General features: G+C 38.3%; 1 protein-coding gene across 2 annotated transcripts in view; it reads right to left on the reverse strand.

Annotated features, from left to right (window-relative positions):
- Tmem87a (transmembrane protein 87A) overlaps window positions 1-12,862 on the reverse strand; it is a 48,053-nt gene that overhangs the window by 26,567 nt on the left and 8,624 nt on the right. For both annotated transcript variants that reach the window (XM_021182494.2, XM_021182509.2), the window contains exons 4-7: window positions 11,657-11,770; window positions 9,638-9,691; window positions 9,504-9,548; window positions 2,488-2,605 (exon numbers count right to left, since the gene is read on the reverse strand). In XM_021182494.2, coding sequence (XP_021038153.1) covers window positions 2,488-2,605; window positions 9,504-9,548; window positions 9,638-9,691; window positions 11,657-11,770 — 331 coding nt within the window. The remainder of the gene's footprint in view (window positions 1-2,487; window positions 2,606-9,503; window positions 9,549-9,637; window positions 9,692-11,656; window positions 11,771-12,862) is intronic.

A 12,862-nucleotide genomic window follows, 5' to 3' on the forward strand; every position in this document is an offset into this window, starting at 1 on the left:
AAAAAAAAAAAAAAAAAAAGACAAAGGCAATATGAAAAATGTTATTATTTATGTAATTCTTGGTTTTCTGTATGATATACATACATGTTTTGTGTAAGCATGCACACATGTGTGGAGGACAGAGGCTGGTGTCAGGCAGCTTCCTCAGTTACTTTCCATCTTATTTTTTGAAAAAGATCTGGCTCTCACCAGCTATGCTGGTTGGCCAGCAAGTTCCAGGGATCTGACTCTACCTCTCCTGTGCTGGGATTACAGAGGTTTACCACTGTGGCCTGCTTGTCAGCTGCGAGTTAAGAATCCAAACTCAGAACCTCTGCTAGAGCGACAAGTACTTTACTGACCAAGCCATCACCCAAAACCATCATTTCTAGGGTTCTGTAACAGGGTCTCAAAGACTCCAAGCTGGCCCCAAATTCACTATGTAGCCAAGCATGGTCTTGAACCCCTTGATCCTCCTGCCTCAAACCTCCTGATTGCTGGGATTATGTAGATCCACTTTGCCTAGCAATATTAAAGACTGTAAAAGAAAAAAATAGAGATACTTGCAAAGAAATATGACTAAAAAAAGACTTGTCAATAAATTTGAAGTTGTAAAAGCAATCAAGAATTTCTCAAAACACATACACCTCTGATTCGAGGGGAAGAGAAGGACAAGAATAAAATACTTCTCATAGAGAAAGTCTACTCATATAAAGGCTGACAGTCTATATATCAGATGGCAACAGTAGTACAGGAAAGCTCTCACAGAAAAAAAAAAAGGTGAATTTACTCTTTAAAAGTGTTTCATAGTCTATGAAAGTAGGGACATTCTCCAATTCACATGAGGTTATCATAATCTGCATGCCGAATCAGTGATAAAAAGAAAATAAAATTACAGGAAAACTCATCTTGAACACAAACAATAAACAAAAGGAGCCCAACAATGTATATGAATGGAAAGAAACAATGTATATGAATGGAAAGATACAGGTGTGTTTGTGTGTGTTAAGACAAAGCAAAACTTAAAGAATGGTTTCAATCTAGGAACCTGTTAATACAACACAGCTCAGCATCACCAAGGAGGAAGCCTATGTGATCCTTCCTTTAAAAAAAAACAACAACAAAAAAAACCCAAACAACAACAAAAATACAGGGCCTCACTGTTTAGCCTGCTAGGGTTCCTGGATTGGGTCTTGAATTTATAATCCTCTTGCCTTAGGCTCTAAAGAGCTGGGTTACATAGGTAAAAGCAAGCATGCCTACTCTATGATAATTTTAATCCATATACAATTGAGCCTTTGATTAAACTGAGCCTTCCTCCTTAGTATTAAAAAGAAGAAAATAGTAAAGTTGGAAAACAAGGGCATCTTTATCTAATTAAGTGATAATCTGGGGGGGGGGGGATCTATAGTAAACATTGTATTTAGTAATAAAATGTACCAATATTGCCAATAAATTCAGAAGTAAGTAAGGATACTCTACTGAGAAAGCAAGGCTAGGGAAGGAAACTACACAGTACAAATGAAAACCAAAAATGGAAACCACAGCGAAACTACAACTAGTTACTGCAAAATTCCAGGTGAAAGGTAAAGACTGCCAGCTGTGTAGTTACAAAGAAGGAAGGAAGATCAAACATGCTTGAGGAACTGGAAAGATTGCTCAGCAGGTCAGAGTACAAACCCCTCTTCCAGAGGACCCAAGTTCAGATCTTAGCACCCATGCTAGGAGGCTTACCACAACTTGTAACCCCAGTATAGGAACCTTGACTCACATGGATATAATTAATTGCACATGAACACATAATTTTTAAAAGTACAATAAATCTCTAAAAAAGAGAAAAACTCTTGATATTAAGAAATTGTCAGGCTGGAGAGATGGCTCAGAGGTTAAGAGCACTGACTGCTTTTTCAGAGGTCCTGAGTTCAATTCCCAGCAACCAATGGTGGCTCACAACCATCTGTAATGGGATCCAATGCCGCCTTCTGGTGTGTCTGAAGACAGCGACAATGTACTCATATAAATAAAATAAATAATTCTTAAAGAAAGAAAGAAAGAAAGAAAGAAAGAAAGAAAGAAAGAAAGAAAGAAAGGAAGAAAGGAAGGAAGAAAGAAGTTGTCAATGATAATTCAAAATTCCCAAGTTTTAACATAGAGATTCGAGTTTTGAAAAATTTACTTCAAAATACTAAAGAATACTAATTGAAAATACTCATAGCAGGCTCCTTCTCTAGAAGCATGTCTGCCTGTATGTCAATATGCTTTCTGCCATGATGATAATGGACTACTTCTGAAACTGTAAGCCAGCCCCAATTAAATGTTTCCCTTTATAAGAAAAAAAAATTCACAGCAAGAAAGCCAAACTAGAACCAAGTATCTGTGATTCATGGAATGTATTTGGGATTGTGCCTACACATTCAAAAATATTGCTAATTTTCCCATTTCATATTGATCATGTGTGAAACAAATAGAAAATAACAAATATTTTTAAAAGACAAGAATTGAACTTACTGGTAAAAAGATTACTTAGTGCATTTTCTTTTGGTGATTCCTTTGAGGACGAGATGCCAACATGCACGATAAAAATGTATGGTGCATCTTGCCAAGTCTGCAATGGTTCATGCATTGCCTAGGGAGAAAAAGGGGGCATCAAAACTTCAAGTCTCAAGAATCTAGAGCACAAGTTAGTAATACATTATGGAATATCACTTCAGGATACAGCCCAGAAAGTCCTCAGCTTTCAATAACAGAAATGGTCATCACAAGCAAGACAAGCTTATACACCACACAGCAAAGTAGGCAAGATCATGAACTGATACAACATAGTCCCTTGCATTCTTGCTATACAAGGTCTAAATTTAATGTATTTATCTTTTACAAAGAAAAACTGTAATTAAAAATCACTGAGTTTAACTCATGCTAGAATAATTATTTACATCACATAAAAATTCTTGATATAAATACAGGAAAGAATACATACATGAGTGTATACACACACACACACACACGCACACACACACACACACACACACACACACACTCCTGAATCAAATTCCCTTCCCCAAACTACCAGAACCTATACTGGCATGGTCTCACATTTAAATAAAAGCTCTCTCCTAAACCTAGTCTAGGTGTGTGGGAAGGCAGTGCCTCTTAGAGTCAGGCAGTTAATAGCTCTTGACTCTAAGAAACAGTGGCCACTGATTTTCTCACTCAGGAGTTTTTACAAACAAGATTAAACTATAAAGAAAAAGGAGACTTGGAGATGCAGGGAATCATGGAGTTGACCTGGTCTAGCTACTTTCAGAGGTATGCATCATAGGTGTTTCAGGCTTAAGCTCATGTCTCCTTGGGCACTGTGTGCCTTTCAGTTCCTGAGAAACCAAGGCATCCCCTTAAGTAGGGAGGCATTCAGATTACTTGTGTATCTTTGTAATCTCTAGAAGTCAGCAAAGCATATACAGGTTTGACAGAATAATCATTCTTAGACATTAATTCTGCATATCCTACATAACTTGCAAACATCATTGAAACCTGGCAACTACAATTGTATTCTTACTGGCAATCGCCATCATATTGTTTCTGATGAGGGTATAAAAAGTCTAATGCTTGCAATCGCCAGGTTTTCAGCCTCAATCTTGCTGAGACTCTTCCAACCTGACCTAGTTTTAATTTCTACCAACATTTTGGGAGACTATGGCTTGTTAAGTAAGCACTGGTGCCTACCATGGAGGAAAGCCACTGGTCTTTTCTCCATCCGTGAAGAGGCACAACTACGTAGACTTGCAGCTTGTTACAGTGATCTTTTTTTTTTAAGATTTATTTATTTATTTTGTATATATGAGTACACTGTAGTTGTCCTCAGACACACCAGAAGAGGGCATCAGATCATATTATAGATAGTTGTGAGACACCATGTGGTTGCTGGGAATTGAACTCGGGACCTCTGGAAGAGCAGTCAGTGCTCTTAACCAGTGAGCCATCTCTCCAGCCCCAGTTACTATGAACTTAAAAGTAGGTTTTACCCAGAGGTCTCTAAGTAAACATTACTAATCTATGAAACCCAGCTTTTACACATTTATACATTTTAGCCCTATGAAATTACAGGTTTTCTCTAATAACCAAAATGTCCTACAACCCAAGAGGAAACATAGAATGCAACAGATTTTATGACACACAACTTCAAGTCCAAACAAGCAGACACATCCTTCAACTCTATATTCACTGGTTATTTCAGTAACAACTACGTCATGCTGAAACCCTACTTTGATTTCTTCCAATCTTTCTTCAAGGAGGATGCTGAGAAATGTGTAACTTCAAAGTCGTAAGAATCCTATGTTCTATTCCTCACAGTTACTGAACCTTCCCTGAACTTAGTCATTAACCAATTTGTATAACTAACCATTCTGCTATTAACTCTTACATCTTAAAACTACTCTTATAAATTTCAAAATGTATTAATTTTCATAGTATAGGGTTTGATAAGTGTAGTACCTTCAGTTCTCAGTCTAGAGATTTGAAGCTTGCAAAAGCAGCATGTATGTGCCCAGCACTCACTCTGTTAGGCATGTAACATTTGCTACTTGTTCAGTCTTAACAAACCTATCAGATAAGTAGTTACTGTTGTTTGATTTTATTTAATTGAGGTAAATTTTACATACGTCATAATTTTAACAATGTTACTGAGCATAATTCAATGGACTTGGACACCAAAACTTATTTTGAGATACTGTCTCTCAGGCTGATCTTTAACCTGTACTTAAGAGATTTGTCCTAAGTAGCTGGGACTAGACAAGTGCCCTAGTGCTAACCTTCTAAAAGTAGACCCTTGTTTATTGGGCAATAAAACTCCCTCTCTCCTTCCCGCCACCATTTGAAACAACTTAACCTACTTCCTGCTTCCAGAGATTTGTTGTCTGCCGTGGACAATTCACATCAATGGCTGAATTAAACCATATTTGTCCTTTAACATCTGACTGGTCTCACAGTTTTCAAATTTATCTATGTTGTGGCACATATTAGTACTTCATTTTTGTGAATGAATTACATTACAACTTACGGGCACAAAATCTTGTCCATTCATTCCTACTTGGAGTCTTGAACCCTTTGAGTATCCCAATCCTAGAAATTCATTAAATTTCGAAAGCTTTTAGCTATTGTTTATTCTTTTATACCTCTTTTCTCCTCAGACTTCCATTATATGCACACTGGTCCACATGATAGATGCATAGGTCTCCAAGGCTTTGTTCATTTGTTTTCATTCCTTGCTCTCTAGTCCTCTGAACAGGTAACTTCAACTGACCATCTCTGGATGGGTTCTTCTACCTGCTCAAATGGTGACAGCCCTCATCAGTTTCTTTCTTTAGCCAATGCTCTTTTCAGCTTCATGGTTTCCAGTTTTGTTGTTGTTTTGTGACAGGGTGCCACCATGTATCCCAGGCTGATCTCAATCTTATTGAAACCCTCCTGTTTCAGCCTCCCAAGTGCTGGCTTACAGCATCTACAGGAATAAGTCACTATATGTATCTCAACTTCGTGATTTCTGCTTATTCCTTTTTATAACTTTTATCAGTTTCTTCCTAATTTCCCTTAGTGTTTTGTCCATAATTTCCTTTCATTCTTTTGAGCACATATTAAAAAGTTCAAAGTCTTTCTTACATCTAATGTGTGAATGTCTTGAGAGGCTTTTTAGAAACTGCATTTAAATTTGACACTTTCTTTGCATAACTCACAGTAGTTTACAGAAAACAGCACATTCTAGATGATAGAAGATTCTGTTCGTCACTGAAGGCAGGAGGGAGGGGTGTTCTGAAGGCTTGTTGCTTAGTTTCTTTTCTAAACTATTTTTGTAAATTGCAAATACTGTCCTATGTGGCTCCCAGCATCTATCTGTGCTTGTTCATTTGCCTGCCTGTCTCTTGCCTTCCTTTCACTGTTTTCAGTTCTGAGGTTGAATCTAAGACGGCGTGCTCACAAAGTGAGCATTCTACTACTGAGCTATAGTCCCAGCCAAGTCTCAGTGCTTGCGGCTGAGTGCCTACTATTTTAGTAAGATTTCCTAAAACATCAGGAGCTAAAAAGATAAAGAGAAAAGATCCATTCCTAGTCCTTGCAAATTGAGGCAAGGCTTTATTCGGTGTGTGTAGTTAGAAGGCCAGCCAGCATGAAAACTAGCTACAGTCTCTTTAAAGCATGTATCTGTCCTGGAATACACACCAGCTTTGCAAAGCTCCTTTCCTTCCAAATATCTCCCTCTGCCCTTGTACTTTACAGGTTTTGTGCTCTTACCTACTGCTTGCCCACTTTCTCTATGCTGCTGCAGCCCAGAATGTTTGTCTCTAAATATACTTAGCACAAACAACCAAGATGCCGCTTGGCCTTGGGATTGCTGAGTCAAGCAGAACACAGGCAGGTCCTTAGCTGGATTCTTTAGGGAGCTGTCAGCCCAGACAAAACCACAGCCACAATCCTCAAGTTAAATTCTATGTTTATATATACCTGGCACCAACAATTTATCCAGGACTAAAAGTTGACATTACCCTGCCTGATCTGGGAAGCAATAGGTGGTGAGTGATTTAAAACAGCACAGCATGCTACCACAGCAATGCAGCAGCTAATTTCTCCAGTGAGGTGGTTCAACCAGTGAAGACGCTTGTTTGCAGAATCCTAGTGACCTGCTTTTGATTCCCTAGAACCCATATAAATGTGGAAAGAGAGACCCAGCTCTCAAAAATGTCCTCTGACCTCCACTTGTGCACCATGACATGTATGCACCTCCCCCATCTAACAGATCATGAACATTGCATGTGGTAATCTAAACACAGATGTTTTACAGAGTAATTCTGTCTCTGATACATTCTATTTCCAATGAAGTAATAAGCTGTGAGAATTATCACAAAACTTAGCATGCAGTTACCATACAGTCATCAATCACTCTCCTTGGCACTTGCCAAAATGAACTGAAAGTCTACATCCACACAACAACCTCACAAAACGTTCATAGCTAACACTTAAAAGCAATCAAAATGTCCAAAACAGGTGAGTAAATACCAAACAATGATATAACCAGACAGTGAACTATTACACAGATCTAAAGAGTAATGAGCTATCTAACCACCAGAAAATATTTAAAAACTTCAAATGTATGTTATGGAGAAGTCAATCTGAAAAAGCTATATAGTCATCTGACTACAATCAGGTGATATTCCAAAAAATGTAGAACTGAATAAACAGTAAAAAGATCAGCAATTTGTCAATTATTAGGAAGGATGGAGAGATGAAAAGCAAAGAACAGAGAATTGTTAAAGCCCTGAAGCTACCCTGTATAACAGTATCATGGTGGGAATGTCATTATACAGTTGTCAAAACCAACAGGATACATAACACAAACAGTGAATATTATGTTAACTAGGCTGGCCTAGAACTCACAGGGATCTACCTGCCTCTGAATGCTGGGATTAAAGGTAGTATGTCAACATGCCCTGTCCTATTAATGTTTTCAAGTTCTGACCAACTATATGCCAGCCACAAGAAAAGGTAAAACAGGCTTAGAGGTCCCCCAAAAGCCATTCATTTGAGCTGACTGGCAAGTTGCTAAAATCCTCTATTCTAAGGGAAAAGCTTTCTCTGACCTGACACAGAACCACTCATTGTTACAACATACGACACTTGACAAAACCATTCAATATCAACTGTTAACAATCATAGCTGCCTGATATGACATTAGCAGCTGTACTTATCAAGAAGCTGAACAAATTGTTAAAAGAAAAAGAAAGTTATAAAATGGAGAGTCTCTGTGGAGTTTGAACTCTAAACTATTCCTGGAAATCTAGATAGCCACACACATGTGCAGGGCTACATAGGCACAGGCCCTCATCACTCATCCCTGATAGCTCTTAGTGCTTTAAGCAGACATGAAGAAAGGTTAAGGCCAAAGTGTTAAACTGGGAAAGAAGCCACACACAAGATCATGTACTATGCGATTAGTAGCTGAGGACAGAGGCTGTGGGGAAGGGGGCAGTGTGGACTGACAGTGGGTACAGACTTTCAGAGCCAAGAATTCTGAAGCTCACCACTAGTGGTTCTGTAAACTGTGAAACACTAAAGCCCACCAAGTTTTACACTTTAAAAGGATGACTGTGTGATATATAGTATGCTTAATAAAACTGTTACACAGCTAGAGACACAAGGTAGGAATGTAGCCCAGGCCTGCAATCCCAGAACTTAGGAAGCTTGCCTGGTCTATAAAGTCAGTTAGATTTGTGAAATGAAGAAAGCCCAAAATCTAAAAAATAAAAAGTTAAAATTTAAAACTTTAATAGATTTGTGAAAAAAGATGATCTAAAACAATTACTATATACTTCCTCTATATTTTAGACTGGAAATGTTTTTGAGGAATTAGCAATATGTTCTTTTTATAAAAAAATCATATGCATATGTATGTATGTGAGTACCCATAGCAGCCAGAAAGAGGCATCTGGAGCTAGTTACATGTAACTGTGAGCCTGCTGAGATTGCTGGGAACCAAAGAGAATGTGGGTCCTCTGGAAGAGCAGCAAGTACTCTTTAACGGCAGAGTTGATTTTCTGGCCCCCAGAAAATACGTATAAATGAGCCTCCACACAACTGTATTGATAAAAACAACTAATTTACCATCTAGTGATTGTCATATCCAGGGATCCATCCCATAATCAGCTTCCAAACGCTGACACCATTGCATACACTAGCAAGATTTTGCTGAAAGGACCGAGATATAGCTGTCTCTTGTGAGACTATGCCGGGGCCTAGCAAACACAGAAGTGGATGCTCACAGTCAGCTACTGGATGGATCACAGGGCCCCCAATGGAGGAGCTAGAGAAAGTACCCAAGGAGCTAAAGGAAACTGAAACCCTATAGGTGGAACAACAATATGAACTAACCAGTACCCTGGAGCTCTTGTCTCTAGCTGCATATGTATCAAAAGATGGCCTAGTCGGCCATCACTGGAAAGAGAGGCCCACTGGACATGCAAACTTTATATGCCCCAGTACAGGGGAACGCCAGGGCCAAAAAGGGGGAGTGGGTGGGTAGGGGAGTGGGGGTGGGTGGGTATGGGGGACTTTTAGGATAGCATTGGAAATGTAAATGAGGAAAATACCTAATAAAAAATTAAAAAAAAAAAATAACTAATTTGGGCCTTATTTCAATTTTCTAAAGATTCTTTCAATTATATTCTAACACAGATAATTTCAGACTAAGTTTAAATTTTTTAACTGTTTTTTTTCTTGTTTACACATAAATATTGACAGAGGGGAAGGATTCCCAAGGTAATATGGATTTTTTTGATGGTTTGTTTTAAAAAAAAAATCTAGAAAATACAAAGAAGAAAAAAAAAACACTCATAGTGTCTCCTAGAAACAGCCATTACCGTGTACAGTTTTGGTGTTCAATTTCTAGTCTTACTTTCCTTCTTAAATATTACAACAGTGAAAGAAAACTATTCAAACATCAAACATATCCACGACTGCTCCAATGCGGGATTACTTACAATTTTGTCTCCGGTAAAGGTAACATTTGTTGCATTCTCCTTAGCCTTTAGACATTAAAACAGAAAAGAAAATTAAGAAAGTTAATTCCCAGTTTTTACATTGCTCTCAGAAATATGGACAGAAAAACAATTACCTCCTGTTTTTCTCCTAAAAGAGGAAGTCGATGCGTAAGATCCCCAGAAAAGCTCTATAAAAAAATTAAAGATGTATAAATAACAAATGTATAGCTCAAAATATGTAGAAATGGTTAAAGCAAAACACATACCATTGCAGTAAAAAACAACAGTATCAGCAGATAAAAAAATTTCCAATGAACTAGAAACAAGTGGAGAAAACCCTGCTGAGCATGGCCTGGCCCACAGAACAGAGCTGTCTCTGAGTCTCTCCAGAAGGGGGCAACTGTGAATGTCAAAGCCTTAGAGAGTCAAGTGTGTTGGGTGTGGGGTGAGGAGGTGGGCAGAAGGTATTTTGCTTCCTCAGCAACTGGATTGTACAATTCAATGCTTACATTAGACTAGAAGGCAGGAACTCTTACCAACAGAAGTGTATCCTATGACTGTAAAAACCTACAGCAGACCTGAGAGTAACTGGATGCAGCAAGCAGCTTTCTATAATCACATCCAACCAACCCTTCTAGCTGAAGAAATGAATTTAAAGAACACAAGAGAAGAAATTATTCAATGTTACAGTTTATTATGTTTGCTATCAACTTGTGATACCATTTTACAATTTTTCTACTTTCCGTAAGGTCTAAGCTATGATAAGACCTTCAAAATTAATTATCAATTACTTCATTCACTCGTCAATTGTTAAATCTTCAATCCATTACTTGTAAACACTGAATAGAGAACCTACCTTCCGGTGCACTGCATGCTACTTTGCAGCATTTGCTAAGTGAATCCAAGCAAATGAAATAAAGACAAAGTGAAGCTGCTGTTAGCAAGAACTCTTCAATACTCAAACCTTCCCTCACTCTAAAAATCCTCATCCAAAAATTGGTGTTATCGCCCATTTCTAAAATAAAAGAAAAAACTTTGAATTTCAGGTCTGGGCAATGGCTCAGAGGGAAAAATGCTTCATCTTGGAGGCCCAGCAACCACATACAAAGCCAAGCACGGTGGTGTGAGTGTGCAACCCCAGGATGAGAGAAGCAGAGGCAAGCAGATCCCATCCCAGGAGTTCACTTGCCACCCCATCTACCCAAAGCAGCAAGTGCTAGGTACCATGAGCAACACTGTCTCAACAAATAAAGTAAAATACATGAAATAAGGTAGACGTGAATGGGAAGACAGTGTATGTCAAACTCTGGCTTTCACTTGGACAAGAGCACCAGCATAAACACCATAGGCTTGTGTACGTATACACACACACACACACACACACACACACACACACCTCACAAACTTTGAAAAGCTAGAATTTCAAATAAAAAATAGCATTTATGTGATTATATTTATGTAAGCATTGTAAATGTATAGTCATCTGTGTTATTCACCTCTCTATATATTACTCACTCTCCTTTTCACACAAACAAGGTGTAGAATTCAACCCTTTTGATTTCAGATGTATAATAATAAAATCTAAAACCTAATTATCAGAAGACATATCAACTAAAAAATTGCTTTGTTAAATAACTATCAACAGATGAACAGATAAATAAAATGTGTTATATAAAATAACAGAATTCAGCCCTAAAAGGGGATCAAATTTGGGCACATGCTGCAACACAGGTATGTGATCGTAGAAAACATAGTCCACACCAAAAAGAACAAAACTCAAATTCCTCTCTGAAGTATCCAGAATTGTCAAATACATAGGCACAAAAATAGCCTAGAGGGGAGCACTGTGTAGACAGGCTGAATGACTGTTGGACAGTACAGACTCCACTCAGTTCAGCAGGATCAAAGTCTGCAATGGACAGTGGTGATGACTGACAACGTGAATGAACTCAGAGCGCCCAGGCTACCCTTCAGAAATGTTTATAAGAGTCTGCTATAGCACAGAGGAAAGGGCAGCTTTCCTTCATAGTGTTGAGACCTCTTCTACAAGACAGAACTAGCAGACAACAATGGACACGGGAGAGAGAGAGACTCAGACATGACTTTTTTTCTTCACCTTTTCTCTTTCCTTCTAACCACTGTCAAGAACTTACCTGTGCTTTATAGAGTTCACTACAGTTCTGAAATAATCTTGATGATGTTTGGTATCTCCCAGACAAGCCTTTTTTTCCCTTGAGATTTTCCAAGTATGACTCTATTTCATCTGTCTAGAAAAAACAGAGAAGATGCAAAATTTTAGCTCACCTGTTGCAAATCAAGGACAAATTTTAGCTCACCTGTTGCAAATCAAGGACTTGAAGGACAAAGAGTCAATCTGTAGTCCATATATAACTTTGCCATTTTTAAAACCAACAGGAGAAGCCTGGGGACATTGTTCGGTTGCTCAAGTGTTTGTTGTCAAGGTACAAACACTTGAGGTTGAGCCCCAAAACCTATGTAAAACAATCTGGGTGCGGCGAGGAGTCCTTGCAATCCTAGTGCATAACAGGTGGAAACAGGCTGGGCCTGGGACTCACTGGCTGACCAGTCAGCATAGCCTGCTTGATGAGAGCTGGCCAATGAGAGACCTTGTTTTGAAAACACAAGGGCATCTGAACAACACCAGAGGCTGTCTTCTGGCCTGCACACACACACACACACACACACACACACCTTTAAAATAACTACAGGATTATCGTCTTTGCTCACAAAACTTCTCTAACAATTCTGGAAAGACTAGTAAATTTTCAGATACAAAGAGTTTTTATCACATGAAAATACATTTGTTACTTGACCAAATCAACAAAATCTACAACATTCATGTTCATAAGCTTGGGATGTAAAACTGTTGCTGCCAAGCATAGCCCATTTCTGATAGTTACAAAAGAAAATATCATTTATCAGTTGTGATTTTTCTCCCATACCAAAATCACATTCAAATATCATATCTACAACATCATCTCCATACTTTAAAACAAATATGTGTACACATGTGTGTAAATTTATGTGATTATGTACACACATGCTGTCAGAAGCCTTGGATCCCCTGAAGCTGCAGTCACAAGGAGCTTGGCTATGAGCAGGGTGGTTACTGGAAACTGAACTCACTCAGGTCATCTGTAAGAGCAGTACATACCAACTACTGAGCCATCTCTCCAATCCCATCTCCACACTTGTATCCTGTAGCAATCCAAAATAACTTTTGTAATGTCTTATGAAAACAGGACCTAAATTCCTGACTAGATCACATGAAGTTTCAAATGTAAAAACCTTCTAGCATTAGTTTAATTTGTGATTAAGAGAAAACGGTCAATATTTTA

The sequence above is a fragment of the Mus caroli genome, chromosome 2, assembly GCF_900094665.2.
Source record: "Mus caroli chromosome 2, CAROLI_EIJ_v1.1, whole genome shotgun sequence".
Classification (NCBI taxonomy): Eukaryota; Metazoa; Chordata; class Mammalia; order Rodentia; family Muridae; genus Mus; species Mus caroli.